The sequence below is a fragment of the Pecten maximus genome, chromosome 13, assembly GCF_902652985.1.
Source record: "Pecten maximus chromosome 13, xPecMax1.1, whole genome shotgun sequence".
NCBI lineage: Eukaryota > Metazoa > Mollusca > Bivalvia > Pectinida > Pectinidae > Pecten > Pecten maximus.
This window is the reverse complement of record NC_047027.1, coordinates 1,064,598-1,086,438: the sequence shown is the minus strand read 5'-3', so window position 1 is coordinate 1,086,438 and position 21,841 is coordinate 1,064,598. Positions and strand designations below refer to the sequence as shown.

Below are 21,841 nucleotides of genomic sequence, written 5' to 3'. Positions count from 1 at the left end.
GTCATTTGTCCAAGACTTCGTAAAAACCAAATATAGTGTGTAGGTGTATTTGAATAAACATTTTGTTTCGTGTCTGTGTTTTCTCCTGACGGGGACCCTCGGGACAAATATCCTGTCGATAACCCCCGGGACACCCGTCCTGTCATTTACCCCCGGGACACCCGTCCACATGTAGCTTCTGCGAGAGCGCCACGCTCCTATGTGACATCGGCAGCTGTTGAATTCTTATTAGAATTGCAGAGCCATAAAAAACAATGGCAACATTAACGCAACACAACTCGCGTTTTCGTTGTAATAGGGAGGAGTAATGGACAATAACCAGCCCGCGCTGGGACTCGAACTACCGACCTCTCGCTCTAAAGATAATCACCCGACCAGTAGTCTGAGGTGACCTATACTCTCCACTTTACATCCTGATACACCAAGCGCACACGAGACTATGTCCACATACATACATAGTGAGTTACGGAGACGCTTGGATTGCAGGGTCGTTTCGATACCTCCCCGGGAATTCTGAAACGCGAGAAATCACACCTAGAGCCTTAATCTAGAACCAGCCATTATCACCAATTATTCAAAGCTGCGGGGAAAAACCACGATATTAACACTATGTAAACTGTTTAAACCCTTTAACTTCCGTTGTTACCGATCCATCATCACAATGTGTTTAATCACAGTATATTGAAAATTCTTAATCTGACCAAAGCCTCGCCCCCTATTGTGTCCCTCGTTACTACAGTTTACTATTGATTTTAATTAAAGTTCACTTTACTATTGATCTAAAGTTTGGAGACATGTTATTGAGTTTCCCTCTAAGTATAGACTGTTTGTGTTATTACTATATCACTCCAATAAGGATTTGTTTTACTGCAAATTGCGTGCGTTAATGCTTTAGTATGTCGCCATATTGTGGACACGATCAATATAGAGTCAGGTACACGTGTACCCAATACATATCTTACTGATCGCGATGAGTCTTATGTTATACTTTTGTCAGGATTTCACCACAGTCACGTGGTGTTAGGCTATCAGGATTTCACCACAGTCACGTGGTGTTAGGCTATCAGGATTTCACCACAGTCACGTGGTGTTAGACTATCAGGATTTCACCACAGTTACGTGGTGTTAGGCTATCAGGATTTCACCACAGTTACGTGGTGTTAGGCTATCAGGATATCACCACAGTCACGTGGTGTTAGTCTATCAGGATTTCACCACAGTTACGTGGTGTTAGGCTATCAGGATATCACCACAGTCACGTGGTGTTAGCCTATCAGGATTTCCCCACAGTCACGTGGTGTTAGGCTATCAGGATTTCACCACAGTCACGTGGTGTTAGACTATCAGGATTTCACCACAGTTACGTGGTGTTAGGCTATCAGGATTTCACCACAGTTACGTGGTGTTAGGCTATCAGGATTTCACCACAGTCACGTGGTGTTAGGCTATCAGGATATCACCACAGTCACGTGGTGTTAGGCTATCATGATTTCACCACAGTTACGTGGTGTTAGGCTATCGGGATTCCACCACATTCACGTGGTGTTAGGCTATCAGGATTTCACCACAGTTACGTGGTGTTAGGCTATCAGGATTTCACCACAGTCACGTGGTGTTAGGCTATCAGGATATCACCACAGTCACGTGGTGTTAGGCTATCAGCATTTCCCCACAGTCACGTGGTGTTAGGCTATCAAGATTTCACCACAGTCACGTGGTGTTAGGCTATCGGGATTCCACCACAGTCACGTGGTGTTAGGCTATCAGGATTTCACCACAGTCACGTGGTGTTAGGCTATCAGGATTTCACCACGGTCACGTGGTGTTAGGCTATCGGGATTCCACCACAGTCACGTGGTGTTAGGCTATCAGGATTTCACCACAGTCACGTGGTGTTAGGCTATCAGGATTTCACCACAGTCACGTGGTGTTAGGCTATCAGGATATCACCACAGTTACGTGGTGTTAGGCTATCAAGATTTCACCACAGTCACGTGGTGTTAGTCTATCAGGATTTCACCACAGTTACGTGGTGTTAGGCTATCAGGATATCACCACAGTCACGTGGTGTTAGGCTAGCAGGATTTCCCCACAGTCACGTGGTGTTAGGCTATCAGGATTTCACCACAGTTACGTGGTGTTAGGCTATCATGATTTCACCACAGTTACGTGGTGTTAGGCTATCAAGATTTCACCACAGTTACGTGGTGTTAGGCTTTCAGGATTTCACCACAGTCACGTGGTGTTAGACTATCATGATTTCACCACAGTCACGTGGTGTTAGGCTATCAGGATTTCACCACAGTTACGTGGTGTTAGGATATCAGGATCCCCCCCACAGTCACGTGGTGTTAGACTATCAGGATTTCACCACAGTCACGTGGTGTTAGGCTATCATGATTTCACCACAGTTACGTGGTGTTAGGCTATCAGGATTTCACCAAAGTCACGTGGTCTTAGGCTATCAAGATTTTTGTGGTGTTAGGCTATCAAGATTTTCCCAAAGTCACGTGGTGTTAGGCTATCAAGATTTCACCACAGTCACGTGGTGTTAGGCTATCAGGATTTCACCAACAGTCACGTGGTGTTAGACTATCAGGATTTCCCCACAGTCACGTGGTGTTAGGCTGTCAGGATTTCACCACAGTTACGTGGTGTTAGGCTATCAGGATTTCACCACAGTAACGTGGTGTTAGACTATCAGGATTTCACCACAGTTACGTGGTGTTCGGCTATCAGCATTTCACCACAGTCACGTGGTGTTAGACTATCAGGATTTCACCACAGTTACGTGGTGTTAGGCTATCAGGATTTCACCACAGTTACGTGGTGTTTGGCTATCAGGATTTCACCACAGTCACGTGGTGGTAGGCTATCAGGATTTCACCACAGTAACGTGGTGTTTGGCTATCCGGATTTCACCACAGTCACGTGGTGTTAGGCTATCAGGATTTCACCACAGTCACGTGGTGTTAGGCTATCATATCAGGATTTCACCACAGTTACGTGGTGTTAGGCTATCAGGATTTCACCACAGTCACGTGGTGTTTGGCTATCAGGATTTCATCACAGTTACGTGGTGTTAGGCTATCAAGATTTTCCCAAAGTCACGTGGTGTTAGGCTATCAAGATTTCACCACAGTTACGTGGTGTTAGGCTATCAGGATTTCACCAGTTACGTGGTGTTAGGCTATCAGGATTTCACCACAGTCACGTGGTGTTAGGCTATCAGGATTTCACCACAGTTACGTGGTGTTAGGCTATCAGGATTTCACCACAGTAACGTGGTGTTAGACTATCAGGATTTCACCACAGTTACGTGGTGTTAGGCTATCAGGATTTCACCACAGTCACGTGGTGTTAGACTATCAGGATTTCACCACAGTTACGTGGTGTTAGGCTATCAGGATTTCACCACAGTTACGTGGTGTTTGGCTATCAGGATTTCACCACAGTCACGTGGTGGTAGGCTATCAGGATTTCACCACAGTTACGTGGTGTTTGGCTATCCGGATTTCACCACAGTCACGTGGTGTTAGGCTTTCAGGATTTCACCACAGTCACGTGGTGTTAGGCTATCATATCAGGATTTCACCACAGTTACGTGGTGTTAGGCTATCAGGATTTCACCACAGTCACGTGGTGTTTGGCTATCAGGATTTCACCACAGTTACGTGGTGTTAGGATATCAGGATTTCACCACAGTTACGTGGTGTTAGACTATCAGGATTTCACCACAGTCACGTGGTGCTAGGCTATCATGATTTCACCACAGTTACGTGGTGTTAGGCTATCAGGATTTCACCACAGTCACGTGGTGTTAGGCTATCAGGATTTCACCACAGTTACGTGGTGTTAGGCTATCAGGATTTCACCACAGTTACGTGGTGGTAGGCTATCAGGATTTCACCACAGTTACGTGGTGTTTGGCTATCCGGATTTCACCACAGTCACGTGGTGTTAGGCTATCATATCAGGATTTCACCACAGTCACGTGGTGTTAGGCTATCATATCAGGATTTCACCACAGTTACGTGGTGTTAGGCTATCAGGATTTCACCACAGTCACGTGGTGTTTGGCTATCAGGATTTCACCACAGTTACGTGGTGTTAGGCTATCAAGATTTTCCCACAGTCACGTGGTGTTAGGCTGTCAGGATTTCAACACAGTTACGTGGTGTTAGGCTATCAGGATTTCACCACAGTTACGTGGTGTTAGGCTATCAGGATTTCACCACAGTTACGTGGTGTTAGACTATCAGGATTTCACCACAGTCACGTGGTGTTAGACTATCAGGATTTCACCACAGTTACGTGGTGTTAGGCTATCAGGATTTCACCACAGTAACGTGGTGTTAGACTATCAGGATTTCACCACAGTTACGTGGTGTTAGGCTATCAGGATATCACCACAGTCACGTGGTGTTAGGCTATCATGATTTCACCACAGTTACGTGGTGTTAGGCTATCGGGATTCCACCACATTCACGTGGTGTTAGGCTATCAGGATTTCACCACAGTTACGTGGTGTTAGGCTATCAGGATTTCACCACAGTCACGTGGTGTTAGGCTATCAGGATATCACCACAGTCACGTGGTGTTAGGCTATCAGCATTTCCCCACAGTCACGTGGTGTTAGGCTATCAAGATTTCACCACAGTCACGTGGTGTTAGGCTATCGGGATTCCACCACAGTCACGTGGTGTTAGGCTATCAGGATTTCACCACAGTCACGTGGTGTTAGGCTATCAGGATTTCACCACGGTCACGTGGTGTTAGGCTATCGGGATTCCACCACAGTCACGTGGTGTTAGGCTATCAGGATTTCACCACAGTCACGTGGTGTTAGGCTATCAGGATTTCACCACAGTCACGTGGTGTTAGGCTATCAGGATATCACCACAGTTACGTGGTGTTAGGCTATCAAGATTTCACCACAGTCACGTGGTGTTAGTCTATCAGGATTTCACCACAGTAACGTGGTGTTAGGCTATCAGGATATCACCACAGTCACGTGGTGTTAGGCTAGCAGGATTTCCCCACAGTCACGTGGTGTTAGGCTATCAGGATTTCACCACAGTTACGTGGTGTTAGGCTATCATGATTTCACCACAGTCACGTGGTGTTAGGCTATCAAGATTTCACCACAGTTACGTGGTGTTAGGCTTTCAGGATTTCACCACAGTCACGTGGTGTTAGACTATCATGATTTCACCACAGTCACGTGGTGTTAGGCTATCAGGATTTCACCACAGTTACGTGGTGTTAGGATATCAGGATCCCCCCCACAGTCACGTGGTGTTAGACTATCAGAATTTCACCACAGTCACGTGGTGTTAGGCTATCATGATTTCACCACAGTTACGTGGTGTTAGGCTATCAGGATTTCACCAAAGTCACGTGGTCTTAGGCTATCAAGATTTTTGTGGTGTTAGGCTATCAAGATTTTCCCAAAGTCACGTGGTGTTAGGCTATCAAGATTTCACCACAGTCACGTGGTGTTAGGCTATCAGGATTTCACCAACAGTCACGTGGTGTTAGACTATCAGGATTTCCCCACAGTCACGTGGTGTTAGGCTGTCAGGATTTCACCACAGTTACGTGGTGTTAGGCTATCAGGATTTCACCACAGTAACGTGGTGTTAGACTATCAGGATTTCACCACAGTTACGTGGTGTTCGGCTATCAGGATTTCACCACAGTCACGTGGTGTTAGACTATCAGGATTTCACCACAGTTACGTGGTGTTAGGCTATCAGGATTTCACCACAGTTACGTGGTGTTTGGCTATCAGGATTTCACCACAGTCACGTGGTGGTAGGCTATCAGGATTTCACCACAGTTACGTGGTGTTTGGCTATCCGGATTTCACCACAGTCACGTGGTGTTAGGCTATCAGGATTTCACCACAGTCACGTGGTGTTAGGCTATCATATCAGGATTTCACCACAGTTACGTGGTGTTAGGCTATCAGGATTTCACCACAGTCACGTGGTGTTTGGCTATCAGGATTTCATCACAGTTACGTGGTGTTAGGCTATCAAGATTTTCCCAAAGTCACGTGGTGTTAGGCTATCAAGATTTCACCACAGTTACGTGGTGTTAGGCTATCAGGATTTCACCAGTTACGTGGTGTTAGGCTATCAGGATTTCACCACAGTCACGTGGTGTTAGGCTATCAGGATTTCACCACAGTTACGTGGTGTTAGGCTATCAGGATTTCACCACAGTAACGTGGTGTTAGACTATCAGGATTTCACCACAGTTACGTGGTGTTAGGCTATCAGGATTTCACCACAGTCACGTGGTGTTAGACTATCAGGATTTCACCACAGTTACGTGGTGTTAGGCTATCAGGATTTCACCACAGTTACGTGGTGTTTGGCTATCAGGATTTCACCACAGTCACGTGGTGGTAGGCTATCAGGATTTCACCACAGTTACGTGGTGTTTGGCTATCCGGATTTCACCACAGTCACGTGGTGTTAGGCTTTCAGGATTTCACCACAGTCACGTGGTGTTAGGCTATCATATCAGGATTTCACCACAGTTACGTGGTGTTAGGCTATCAGGATTTCACCACAGTCACGTGGTGTTTGGCTATCAGGATTTCACCACAGTTACGTGGTGTTAGGATATCAGGATTTCACCACAGTTACGTGGTGTTAGACTATCAGGATTTCACCACAGTCACGTGGTGCTAGGCTATCATGATTTCACCACAGTTACGTGGTGTTAGGCTATCAGGATTTCACCACAGTCACGTGGTGTTAGGCTATCAGGATTTCACCACAGTTACGCGGTGTTAGGCTATCAGGATTTCACCACAGTTACGTGGTGGTAGGCTATCAGGATTTCACCACAGTTACGTGGTGTTTGGCTATCCGGATTTCACCACAGTCACGTGGTGTTAGGCTATCATATCAGGATTTCACCACAGTCACGTGGTGTTAGGCTATCATATCAGGATTTCACCACAGTTACGTGGTGTTAGGCTATCAGGATTTCACCACAGTCACGTGGTGTTTGGCTATCAGGATTTCACCACAGTTACGTGGTGTTAGGCTATCAGGATTTCACCACAGTTACGTGGTGTTAGGCTATCAAGATTTTCCCACAGTCACGTGGTGTTAGGCTGTCAGGATTTCAACAGAGTTACGTGGTGTTAGGCTATCAGGATTTCACCACAGTTACGTGGTGTTAGGCTATCAGGATTTCACCACAGTTACGTGGTGTTAGACTATCAGGATTTCACCACAGTCACGTGGTGTTAGACTATCAGGATTTCACCACAGTTACGTGGTGTTAGGCTATCAGGATTTCACCACAGTAACGTGGTGTTAGACTATCAGGATTTCACCACAGTTACGTGGTGTTAGGCTATCAGGATTTTACCACAGTCACGTGGTGTTAGACTATCAGGATTTCACCACAGTTACGTGGTGTTAGGCTATCAAGATTTCCCCAAAGTCACGTGGTGTTAGGCTATCAAGATTTCACCACAGTTACGTGGTGTTAGGCTATCAGGATTACACCAGTTACGTGGTGTTAGGCTATCAGGATTTCACCACAGTCACGTGGTGTTTGGCTATCAGGATTTCACCACAGTTACGTGGTGTTAGGCTATCAGGATTTCACCACAGTCACGTGGTGTTAGGCTATCAGGATTTCACCACAGTCACATGGTGTTAGGCTATCAGGATTTTCCCACAGTTACGTGGTGTTAGGCAATCATATCAAGATTTCATAAAAAAAAGTAATGCTCACATCCTTAACCGTATTTCTAAACAAAAGTCGACGAAAAGAGACCCAAACAAGATAGATATTCCATGTCAATAGATGAGATGATGTTCCAGTCCTGACATCATATCAACTGTGACGTAATCAAACCCTGTTTCCTTGCTGACTTCCTGGTTTCCTTTGTGGCATATGTCTGTGATCGGGCTATATTTGGTTGCATTGTCGTAATAATTGCGACAAATCTTGTTTATGTATTTTGTTTTACTTAACCGGCCCCTTTTAAAATGAAACATGGCATGTAGAGATCACTCATTTCGATCGACCAAGTTCAACAGTCGATATTTAAGCGACACGATTTGCCAAAATACTTCTAAAATAATAAGTCATAATCGTCCGTACCAGTGATGCCGACACGACAATACCCCGGGGGTAGAGGGAACTGTTATAGATTGAACGTTCCGTTACCTGGGATGTCGACACGACAATACCCCGGGGATAGAGGGAACTGTTATAGATTGAACGCTCCGTTACCTGGGATGTCGACACGACAATACCCCGGGGGTAGAGGGAACTGTTATAGATTGAACGTTCCGTTACCTGGGATGTCGACACGACAATACCCCGGGGGTAGAGGGAACTGTTATAGATTGAACGTTCCGTTACCTGGGATGTCGACACGACAAATACCCCGGGGGTAGAGGGAACTGTTATAGATTGAACGTTCCGTTACCTGGGATGTCGACACGACAATACCCCGGGGGTAGAGGGAACTGTTATAGATTGAACGTTCCGTTACCTGGGATGCCGACACGACAATACCCCGGGGGTAGAGGGAACTGTTATAGATTGAACGTTCCGTTACCTGGGATGTCGACACGACAATACCCCGGGGGTAGAGGGAACTGTTATAGATTGAACGTTCCGTTACCTGGGATGTCGACACGACAATACCCCGGGGGTAGAGGGAACTGTTATAGATTGAACGTTCCGTTACCTGGGATGCCGACACGACAATACCCCGGGGGTAGAGGGAACTGTTATAGATTGAACGTTCCGTTACCTGGGATGTCGACACGACAATACCCCGGTGATAGAGAGGGAACTGTTATAGATTGAACGCTCCGTTACCTGGGATGTCGACACGACAATAACCCGGGGGTAGAGGGAACTGTTATAGATTGAACGTTCCGTTACCTGGGATGCCGACACGACAATAACCCGGGGGTAGAGGGAACTGTTATAGATTGAACGCTCCGCTACCTCTCTCGGTGGTAATCTGTCCCCAGGTAAAACAAGGTCGGAAGCCTGACGAGGAAATACACATCGATCCGTCCCGTATCGCGTTAATCAATCAGGTCCTACGGATTAAAACACGTGCCGGGACGATAATATCGGGTTAACCAATCAGGTCCTACGGATTAAAACACGTGTCTTCTATTAGAGAACATCGAAAATCGATAATCTCTCATCACAGCATCACTCATAATCTTAATGTTTTCATTGCTGCCCTATCTACAGCCAACAGAATACGGACTATAGTCGGTGAGACGAAACCTATATAACAGGCGGAGTGATTTAGGCGGTAAACCAGTAACTATCTACAGCCAACAGAATACGGACTATAGTCGGTGAGACGAAACCTATATAACAGGCGGAGTGATTTAGGCGGTAAACCAGTAACTAACTACGTTTGACTATAGTCGGTGAGACGAAACCTATCATCAGGCGGAGCGATTTACGCGGTAAACCAGTAACTAATTACAGCTAACAGAATATTGGCTTAAAGCTGACAGTGCAAGTTAAAAAGCATTCAATTGAGATTTAAAAAAAATAATACATGTACAGATTTCCAAAAATCGTTTCCGAGACATCCCCCAATTATGGTTATGTCGTATCTAAGGACGGGCAAACATTTTTGTTTTTTGTTATGCGTAGATACGAGCCGCTATAAAAGCGCGTGCGTTCATTGAGACAAGTATCAGTCTATCGATACATGCGCATAGCGACACATCTCTCCATTATACATAGTATACGTTCTCAATACAAACGCAAATGAGTTTTTGTTCACATTACGGAACTTGAATATGGAATTTGAAGAGGTAACTATATATATATACATATATATTTTATTTTATAATAAAAGAAAGAAAAGAAAGTATTGACAACACAAACTATTTGGGCCCCAACAAAACATGTACCTAATGAAATTATAAACAGAGTAAATATAAGTAAATTCCTACCTGAGTCTTTCCAGTGGGATATGCAGCAAGAACAACTTTACAACTGTTACATCATTATATCCATAGTTTCCATCGAAATATTTGCCGTGTCTTCGTACAAATGTATTATTTGTGCACGTGCCATAACGCAATTAAAACGTGATAAAACCGCACAACAACCCTAGTGTAGTGTAGACAATAGGAAAACATCCGAGGAGTGCTAGTGTAGGATACGAGTAAAAATCGGAACTCCTCGGACTGTTTACTTGTTATGAAAATGGCTGCACCCACGAAAAACACGTGAGAAGATGGATAGAGTATTTGGGATTAATTCGTTATGCATTTTCAAGCATTTATTTGGAGACTTTATTTTCAGCAAGATTTGAAAGATAATTGAGAGACACTGACCATCTTTCTGCTCAAGTTACAGGTAAGTGCTTCTGTTTGGTGTCGTTCGCGAATACAGTTGTAGGTCACGTGGTGTACAGATATAGTGTAGAAGATACAGGTGTGTCACCGTGAACACCTGAGGTTAGAGTGAATGCGAGTGTGACGAAGCACGTTCTTTTTATAGCAGCGGCGGCTTGGTTGTATCCACGCATAACAAAAAAGAAAAATGTCTGCCCGTCCTTAGATACGACACTACCATAAATGGGGATTGTCTCGGAAACGATTTTTGGAAATCTGTACATGTATTTTTTTTTTAAATTTCAATTGGATGCTTTTTAACTTGCACTGTCAGCTTTAAGTCGGCGAGACAAAACCTGGCAACAGGCGGAGTGATTTGGGCGGTAAACCAGTAGCTATTTACAGCCGACAGAATACTGACTATAGTCGGCGAGACGAAACTTAACAACAGGCGAAGTGATTTAGGCGGTGAACCAGTAACTAAGTGGCCAGTGAAGAATGCGAACTTTCTTTAAGGCTTTGTTGAATCACGGTATAATAAAAACCTAGAAATAAATACAACAATCACCAACATTCTGGAAATTGACTGGAGTTAAGTGAAATGAACAAGAAATCGCCCACAACAGAATCCCAAGTCAGTACTAAGACGGGGTACATTGTCTACCCTACTGAAATCTCCAGGCGACTAAATATGGGCGCCGTACAGAATATTGGGATTTCCATTGACTCTGTTACCCGTAGGACGCTGAATATAAATAGGTATGCCCCATCGCTAGGACACTTAAAGATTTAGACGTGTTTGGCCCATCTCTAGAACACTTACAGGTTTAGACCTGTATGGCCCGTCGCTAGGACACTTAAAGATTCAGACGTGTTTGGCCCATCTCTAGGACACTTACATATTTAGACGTGTTTGGCCCATCTCTAGAACACTTAAAGATTTCGACCTGTATGGCCCCTCTCTAGAACACTTACAGATTTAGACCTGTTTGGCCCGTCGCTAGGACACTTACATATTTAGACCTGTATAGCCCGTCGCTAGGACACTTACATATTTAGACGTGTTTGGCCCATCTCTAGGACACTTACAGGTTTAGACCTGTATGGCCCATCTGTAGGACACTTACAGATTTAGACCTGTATGGCCCGTCGCTAGGACACTTACAGATTTAGACGTGTTTGGCCCATCGCTAGGACACTTACAGATTTAGACCTGTTTGGCCCATCTCTAGGACATTTACAGATTTAGACGTGTTTGGCCCATCTCTAGGACACTTACAGGTTTAGACCTGTTTGGCCATCTCTAGGACACTTACAGATTTAGACGTGTTTGGCCCATCTCTAGGACAATTACAGATTTAGACCTGTTTGGCCCGTCGCTAGGACACTTACAGATTTAGACGTGTTTGGCCCATCTCTAGGACACTTACAGATTTAGACGTGTTTGGCCCATCTCTAGGACACTTACAGGTTTAGACCTGTATGGCCCATCTCTAGGACACTTACAGATTTAGACGTGTTTGGCCCGTCGCTAGAACACTTACAGATTTAGACGTGTTTGGCCCGTCGCTAGGACACTTACAGATTTAGACCTGTATGGCCCGTCGCTAGGACACTTACAGATTTAGACGTGTTTGGCCCATCTCTAGGACACTTACAGGTTTAGACGTGTTTGGCCCGTCGCTAGGACACTTAAAGATTCAGACGTGTTTGGCCCATCTCTAGGACACTTACATATTTAGACGTGTTTGGCCCATCTCTAGAACACTTAAAGATTTCGACCTGTATGGCCCCTCTCTAGAACACTTACAGATTTAGACCTGTTTGGCCCGTCGCTAGGACACTTACATATTTAGACCTGTATGGCCCGTCGCTAGGACACTTACAGATTTAGACGTGTTTGGCCCATCGCTAGGACACTTACAGATTTAGACCTGTTTGGCCCATCTCTAGGACACTTACAGGTTTAGACGTGTTTGGCCCATCTCTAGAACACTTAAAGATTTAGACGTGTTTGGCCCATCTCTAGGACACTTACAGGTTTAGACCTGTTTGGCCCATCTCTAGGACACTTACATATTTAGACGTGTTTGGCCCCTCTCTAGGACACTTACAGATTTAGACCTGTTTGGCCCATCTCTAGGACACTTACATATTTAGACCTGTATGGCCCATCTCTAGGACACTTACATATTTAGACGTGTTTGGCCCATCTCTAGGACACTTACAGATTTAGACGTGTTTGGCCCATCTCTAGAACACTTACAGGTTTAGACCTGTTTGGCCCATCTCTAGGACACTTACAGATTTAGACCTGTATGGCCCATCTCTAGGACACTTACAGGTTTAGACCTGTTTGGCCCGTCGCTAGGACACGGGTTTAGACCTGTATGGCCCGTCGCTAGGACACTTACAGGTTTAGACCTGTATGGCGCGTCGCTAGGACACTTACATATTTAGACCTGTATGGCCCATCTCTAGGACACTTACAGGTTTAGACGTGTTTGGCCCGTCGCTAGGACACTTACAGATTTAGACGTGTTTGGCCCATCTCTAGGACACTTATAGATTTAGACCTGTATAGCCCATCTCTAGAACACTTACAGATTTAGACCTGTTTGGCCCATCTCTAGGACACTTACAGATTTAGACCTGTTTGGCCCGTCGCTAGGACACGGGTTTAGACCTGTATGGCCCGTCGCTAGGACACTTACAGGTTTAGACCTGTATGGCGCGTCGCTAGGACACTTACATATTTAGACGTGTTTGGCCCGTCGCTAGGACACTTACAGGTTTAGACGTGTTTGGCCCGTCGCTAGGACACTTACAGATTTAGACCTGTATGGCCCGTCGCTAGGACACTTACAGATTTAGACGTGTTTGGCCCGTCGCTAGGACACTTACAGATTTAGACGTGTTTTGACCGTCGCTAGGACACTTACAGATTTAGACCTGTATGGCCCATCTCTAGGACACTTACAGATTTAGACCTGTATGGCCCATCTCTAGGACACTTACAGGTTTAGACCTGTATAGCCCATCGCTAGGACACTTACAGATTTAGACGTGTTTAGCCCGTCGCTAGGACACTTACATATTTAGACCTGTATGTACTTGATGCACGATAGAAAGGACGATTGATGATTTAGACGTGTATGCCGTATCGCCACACTTTGATCACGTTTTACTTTTTGTCCCTCCTCCCCCTCCTCTTCCTGAACACACATATCCGTCCGTGACAATCTGTAGTGAGATAAAGGTAGTCCTCTGTACTACCGGCAAATCGATACACATTTAATACCAATTATCGGAACAGTTTCCCCACCCACACATGTAGATACCGAACATTTGTCATTTAAAATAATCAGTTCTCGTTTAAAGCCAACACTTCCTGTCCTCAAAACCAAACCTAACGCTTAAATTAGAGATCCTGTCTGTTTTGTGATTGTTTCAGTCGATGTCTCCAAGTCCCTACAGTACACGCTGGTTTATTCCGGCGTTTAAGCGACTGTACAAACAGAATACGGCAATGATATTTTTTACAGTAATGGGATATAGAACTTAAACCACGTGGTTCAGGACGGGAGGATGAGATGTATACTACAATATGGTGGCTCATTCTAGCTCTGTCGGACTGTCACATTGGTGTCCGAGCCTGCGAAGAGTGACGCGCCATGTCATATATATATTTTTTAACTATTTCAGATTGTCGACTTTGTATTTGTCTCAGATTGTCGAGTTTGTTTTTGTCTCAGATTGTCGAGTTTGTTTTTGTCTCAGTCAGATTGTCGAGTTTGTATTTGTCGCAATCAGAATGTCGAGTTTGTATTTGTCTCAGATTGTCGAGTTTGTATTTGTCTCAGTCAGATTGTCGACTTTGTATTTGTCGCAATCAGAATGTCGAGTTTGTATTTGTCTCAGATTGTCGACTTTGTATTTGTCGCAATCAGAATGTCGAGTTTGTATTTGTCTCAGATTGTCGACTTTGTATTTGTCTCAGTCAGATTGTCGAGTTTGTATTTGTCTCAGATTGTCGAGCTTGTTTTTGTCTCAGATTGTCGACTTTGTATTTGTCTCAGATTGTCGAGTTTGTATTTGTCTCAGATTATCGAGTTTGTTTTTGTCTCAGTCAGATTGTCGAGTTTGTATTTGTCGCAATCAGAATGTCGAGTTTGTATTTGTCTCAGATTGTCGACTTTGTATTTGTCACAGATTGTCGACTTTGTATTTGTCGCAATCAGAATTTCGAGTTTGTATTTGTCTCAGATTGTCGAGTTTGTATTTGTCTCAGTCAGATTGTCGAGTTTGTATTTGTCGCAATCAGAATTTCGAGTTTGTATTTGTCTCAGATTGTCGAGTTTGTATTTGTCTCAGTCAGATTGTCGAGTTTGTATTTGTCGCAAACAGATTGTCGACTTTGTATTTGTCACAGATCGTCGAGTTTGTATTTGTCTCAGTCAGATTGTCGAGTTTGTATTTGTCTCAGTCAGATTGTCGAGTTTATATTTGTCACAGATTGTCGAGTTTTTATTTGTTGCAATCAGATTGTCGAGTTTGTATTTGTCACAGATTGTCGACTTTGTATTTGTCTCAGTCAGATTGTCGAGTTTGTATTTGTCACAGATTGTCGAGTTTGTATTTGTCTCAGTCAGATTGTCGAGTTTGTATTTGTCTCAGTCAGATTGTCGAGTTTGTATTTGTCTCAGATTGTCGAGTTTGTATTTGTCTCAGATTGTCGAGTTTGTATTTGTCGCAATCAGATTGTCGAGTTTGTATTTGTCTCAGTCAGATTGGTCTGGTTAATAAGTTATATTTAAAGTTAAATGCCATACCCTCCGTGATCATGACGGCCCATCACCTAGTAAAGATCATTCGCTAACGGGCACAAGACAGCGACTATGTTTGTCCTTATAGTAACAATCGTGTGACGTCATCAATCATTAAATATCTTGCTATAATATAGGTATATCGTACCGAGGAACAGGCCAATTATATGATACAATCTGATCAAACGTGTCATGATAAATGTGTGTCCTTCATATTTGCCTTTGCTTGATTGATTAGGATTTAGGATTATTGAAATGTCGGTATGCGTACTTTGATGACACAACAAAATCAGAACGACAAACATTCACATAAAGTTTGGACAATGACACCAATTTAGTTTAACAGTTAGGGCCGACTTAAAAAAGATCACTTAAACAGTTAGGGCCGACTTAAAAAAGATCACTTTAACAGTTAGGGCCGACTTAAAAAAGATCACTTTAACAGTTAGGGCCGACTTAAAAAAGATCACTTTAACAGTTAGGGCCGGCTTAAAAAAGATCACTTTAACAGTTAGGGCCGACTTAAAAAAGATCACTTTAACAGTTAGGGCCGACTTAAAAAAGATCACTTTAACAGTTAGGGCCGACTTAAAAAAGATCACTTTAACTGTTACGGCCAACTTAAAAAAAGATCAATTCGTTTTTAGCCAAACTACAATATCAGTAATATAATAACGAATCGATAATTGTTTTCTATCTATGTAGAGCATCTAGTATGAATGAGCGAGATAAACGTTTAATGCTTAATCTACCTTACACGGATTGCTTCGCTGAGAAATTAGTGCGCAGCTGTTCTCCCCGGTCAATAATGTGGTTAATATTGCTGTAATATTACATGTATATTGAATGTAGTCAATGTAAATGATTTCAGTATTATGTTAAATGTGATTATCGGTCTGTTTCAGGTCAATGGAGGAGACAAGGGTGATTTTCAGCAAGAAAGGACTCAAGCAGAACGGCTACACAACACATGATGACGTAGACAACAATTATCATGACGTAGACAACCATTATGAGGACTGGGAACGAGAGTACTACTCGGATGAAGATGACGTTTTCATGGAGGGGCCGAAAATGGACAGAGTCTCCGCATCAAAACCACTCATGCATCCTCGACAGAGGCCAAAGGTCAAAAGCCGTACACCGAACTGTCGATGTCGCAAACAGTTGAAGACGATCACGTGTTTCTTAGTAATTGTATTATCTTTAGGGTCGCTTATGACATTAATAATATATCTTTATAACAAACATCCGGAGAGAACGAAAGATAAACAGGGACCGGAAATAGAATCACAATCTGCTAATATACCGGACGTAATAGGCTGTGATTCTCTAAGTGTTGAGGATGTCTGGGTGATGGGGTTTCCAAAACTTATCACAGAATCTGCCTTCCGTTTAGTGGACGTAAACCAGGACGGTGTCCTTGACGTCATCTTGGGATTCGGTACAGGTGAGTTAACACTCCTAGAGTACAAAAAACAAATGTTCTCAGTCAGAGTAGGTCAACCACCAAATATTCTCAGTCAGAGTAGGTCACCCACCAAATATTCTCTGTCAGAGTAGGTCAACCACCAAATATTCTCTGTCAGAGTAGGTCAACCACCAAATATTCTCTGTCAGAGTAGGTCAACCACCAAATATTCTCTGTCAGAGTAGGTCAACCACCAAATATTCTCTGTCAGAGTAGGTCAACCACCAAATATTCTCTGTCAGAGTAGGTCAAACACCAAATATTCTCTGTCAGAGTAGGTCAACCACCAAATATTCTCTGTCAGAGTAGGTCAAACACCAAATATTCTCTGTCAGAGTAGGTCAACCACCAAATATTCTCTGTCAGAGTAGGTAAAACACCAAATATTCTCTGTCAGAGTAGGTCAAACACCAAATATTCTCTGTCAGAGTAGGTCAAACACCAAATATTCTCTGTCAGAGTAGGTAAACACCAAATATTCTCTGTCAGAGTAGGTCAAACACCAAATATTCTCTGTCAGAGTAGGTCAAACACCAAATATTCTCTGTCAGAGTAGATAAAACACCAAATATTCTCTGTCAGAGTAGGTCAAACACCAAATATTCTCTGTCAGAGTAGGTCAAACACCAAATATTCTCTGTCAGAGTAGATAAAACACCAAATATTCACTGTCAGAGTAGGTCAGACACCAAATATTCTCTGTCAGAGTAGGTCAACCACCAAATATTCTCTCTTAGAATAGGTCAAACACCAAATATTCTCTGTCAGAGTAGGTCAAACACCAAATATTCTCTGTCAGAGTAGGTCAGACACCAAATATTCTCTGTCAGAGTAGGTCAAACACCAAATATTCTCTGTCGGAGTAGGTCAAGCACCAAATATTCTCTGTCAGAGTAGGTCAAACACCAAATATTCTCTGTCAGAGTAGATAAAATTCCAAATATTCTCTGTCAGAGTAGGTCAAACACCAAATATTTTCTGTCAGAGTAGGTCAAACACCAAATATTCTCTGTCAGAGTAGATAAAACACCAAATATTCTCTGTCAGAGTAGGTCAAACACCAAATATTCTCTGTCAGAGTAGGTCAAACACCAAATATTCTCTGTCAGAGTAGGTCAACCACCAAATATTCTCTGTCAGAGTAGGTCAAACACCAAATATTCTCTGTCAGAGTAGGTCAACCACCAAATATTCTCTGTCAGAGTAGGTCAAACACCAAATATTCTCTGTCAGAGTAGGTCAACCACCAAATATTCTCTGTCAGAGTAGGTAAAACACCAAATATTCTCTGTCAGAGTAGGTCAAACACCAAATATTCTCTGTCAGAGTAGGTCAAACACCAAATATTCTCTGTCAGAGTAGGTAAACACCAAATATTCTCTGTCAGAGTAGGTCAAACACCAAATATTCTCTGTCAGAGTAGGTCAAACACCAAATATTCTCTGTCAGAGTAGATAAAACACCAAATATTCTCTGTCAGAGTAGGTCAAACACCAAATATTCTCTGTCAGAGTAGGTCAAACACCAAATATTCTCTGTCAGAGTAGATAAAACACCAAATATTCACTGTCAGAGTAGGTCAGACACCAAATATTCTCTGTCAGAGTAGGTCAACCACCAAATATTCTCTCTAAGAATAGGTCAAACACCAAATATTCTCTGTCAGAGTAGGTCAAACACCAAATATTCTCTGTCAGAGTAGGTCAGACACCAAATATTCTCTGTCAGAGTAGGTCAAACACCAAATATTCTCTGTCGGAGTAGGTCAAGCACCAAATATTCTCTGTCAGAGTAGGTCAAACACCAAATATTCTCTGTCAGAGTAGATAAAATTCCAAATATTCTCTGTCAGAGTAGGTCAAACACCAAATATTTTCTGTCAGAGTAGGTCAAACACCAAATATTCTCTGTCAGAGTAGATAAAACACCAAATATTCTCTGTCAGAGTAGGTCAAACACCAAATATTCTCTGTCAGAGTAGGTCAAACACCAAATATTCTCTGTCAGAGTAGGTCAACCACCAAATATTCTCTGTCAGAGTAGGTCAAACACCAAATATTCTCTGTCAGAGTAGGTCAACCACCAAATATTCTCTGTCAGAGTAGGTCAAACACCAAATATTCTCTGTCAGAGTAGGTCAAACACCAAATATTCTCTGTCAGAGTAGGTCAACCACCAAATATTCTATGTCAGAGTAGGTCAAACACCAAATATTCTCTGTCAGAGTAGGTCAACCACCAAATATTCTCTGTCAGAGTAGGTACAACACCAAATATTCTCTGTCAGAGTAGGTAAAACACCAAATATTCTCTGTCAGAGTAGGTCAAACACCAAATATTCTCTCTTAGAGTAGATCAAACACCAAATATTCTCTGTCAGAGTAGGTAAACACCAAATATTCTCTGTCAGAGTAGGTCAAACACCAAATATTCTCTGTCGGAGTAGGTAAACACCAAATATTCTCTGTCAGAGTAGGTCAAACACCAAATATTCTCTGTCAGAGTAGGTCAAACACCAAATATTCTCTCTTAGAGTAGATCAAACACCAAATATTCTGATATATTGACTCGACAGCGGGCAGATTTTAATTACATAGGCAATCTGAATACAATGTAGTTGTGAATTTATGTACACTATCGATAGATAACATTGATGTAGATTCTGAACTATGAAAGGTTTTCCCCAATGATAAGTTCAACAACAGATATATACCATTCTCCTTGAATACAGATGTTCGGGTTTAAATTGATGTTTTGATATTTTGAATTCCCCGGACTAGAGATTGATGTTTTCCTTACACAGGAGCTGACGGGTATTACCTCCCAGACATCGTATGTGATATATATTTTAATGGGACACACCCTTGTTTCGGTGGACTGATGGCACTAGAGGGCGCCACTGGGCGCGAACTTTGGCGCCATTATTCGCCGCACGAGCTGTTTGGCGTGAATTGTAACGCTGATTTGAACAAGGACGGCGTTCTGGATTGTTTGGCCGGCGGACGCGCAAATGTAGGTATCGGATTCATGTACAGAGAAGTATCGGATTCATGTACGGAGAGGTTCTATATTAATCAGGACATTGACTAGGTATCGGATTCATGTACAGAGAGATTCTATATTAATCAGGACATTGACTAGGTATCGGATTGATGTACAGAGGTTCTATATTAATCAGGACATTGACTAGGTATCGGATTCATGTACAGAGGTTCTATATTAATCAGGACATTGACTAGGTATCGGATTCATGTACAGAGAGGTTCTATATTTGTCAGGACATTGACTAGGTATCGGATTCATGTACAGAGAGGTTCTATATTTGTCAGGACATTGACTAGGTATCGGATTCATGTACAGAGAGATTCTATATTAATCAGGACATTGACTAGGTATCGGATTGATGTACAGAGAGGTTCTATATTTGTCAGGACATTGACTAGGTATCGGAGTCATGTACAGAGGTTCTATATTTGTCAGGACATTGACTAGGTATCGGATTCATGTACAGAGAGATTCTATATTAATCAGGACATTGACTAGGTATCGGAGTCATGTACAGAGATTCTATATTAATCAGGACATTGACTAGGTATCGGATTCATGTACAGAGAAGTTCTATATTAATCAGGACATTGACTAGGTATCGGATTGATGTACAGAGAGATTCTATATTAATCAGGACATTGACTAGGTATCGGATTGATGTACAGAGAGATTCTATATTAATCAGGACATTGACTAGGTATCGGATTGATGTACAGAGGTTCTATATTAATCAGGACATTGACTAGGTATCGGATTCATGTACAGAGAAGTTCTATATTAATCAGGACATTGACTAGGTATCGGAGTCATGTACAGAGGTCCTATATTAATCAGGACATTGACTAGGTATCGGATTGATGTACAGAGAAGTTCTATATTAATCAGGACATTGACTAGGTATCGGAGTCATGTACAGAGGTTCTATATTTGTCAGGACATTGACTAGGTATCGGAGTCATGTACAGAGGTTCTATATTAATCAGGACATTGACTAGGTATCGGAGTCATGTACAGAGAGGTTCTATATTAATCAGGACATTGACTAGGTATCGGATTCATGTACAGAGGTTCTATATTTGTCAGGATATTGACTAGGTATCGGAGTCATGTACAGAGATTCTATATTTGTCAGGACATTGACTAGGTATCGGATTGTGGGGCAAAGGATTATAAATTTTTAACAAGGGGGGGGGTTTATTTTGTTTTTTTAAAAGGAATTAAGGGAGGTTTTTAAAAGTTTTTTTTGTAGGCTTGAAAGGGGGTTTTTTAAAAGGGAAAATTTTAATTTTGGCATGAAAGGTTCATTTCATTTTGGGTTTTTAAAAAAAATTCTATTGGGTTTTAAATTTTTAATTTCAGGATTATAAACGGATTTATGACAGGGTTTTATATTAATCAACTCTGGTTCGGATTATGTCAGAGAATTTTTTTTCGGACTTTGGGGATCGGATTATGTACAAGGGTTTTATATTAAACAGGGATGGGGTTGGTCAGGGAATTATTTAAAAATGTGGTTGGAAAAGGGGTTATTTTTCAGGAAAAAAATATCGGATTAAAGGTTTTTTTTTTTCAGGTTATAATCGGAAAGAAAAAATTTATTTTCAGGATTTATTTCGGATTTTAAAATTTTATTAAAAATTATAGGGTTTTTCGGGTAAAGGGGTTTTTTTAGGGCATTACTAGGTAGGTCATTACAAGTTTATTTAATCAAATTATGGTTTTTGAGTTTATTTAAAAGACAGGTTTTTCTTTAGATTTATTTTTCGGGAATTTACAGGTTTTATGTTTTTAAAAAATCGACAGGGTTTTCAGGACAAAGGGTTTTTTTTCGGACATTACAGGAGGGGTTATTAAATTTTAAATTTTAGGGCATTATAAGGGGTTCATGTAAAGGGTTTTAATTAAAAGGTTAACAGATGATTCAAATTTAGGCTTATTTTTCTTTTTGGTTGATCTTAAGGGGGTTTTTTATTAATGGACATTGACTAGGTACGGGGTTCATTAAAGGGAATTTTTTCAGGACATTATTACGGTTTATTCAGGGGGTTTTATTTTAGGTTCTATGGGAAAAAAGGGTTCTATATTTCGGATTTTATTGGGTTTACAAATTTTTATTAAAAACATTGATAT

The 21,841-nt window shown here is 42.2% G+C and overlaps 1 protein-coding gene across 1 annotated transcript in view; it reads left to right on the top strand.

Annotated features, from left to right (window-relative positions):
* LOC117341022 overlaps nucleotides 1–21,841 on the top strand; it is a 65,304-nt gene that overhangs the window by 2,936 nt on the left and 40,527 nt on the right. Inside the window, exons 2-3 of the mRNA XM_033902829.1 lie at nucleotides 16,099–16,643; nucleotides 19,467–19,675. Coding sequence (XP_033758720.1) covers nucleotides 16,103–16,643; nucleotides 19,467–19,675 — 750 coding nt within the window. The 5' untranslated portion in view covers nucleotides 16,099–16,102. The remainder of the gene's footprint in view (nucleotides 1–16,098; nucleotides 16,644–19,466; nucleotides 19,676–21,841) is intronic.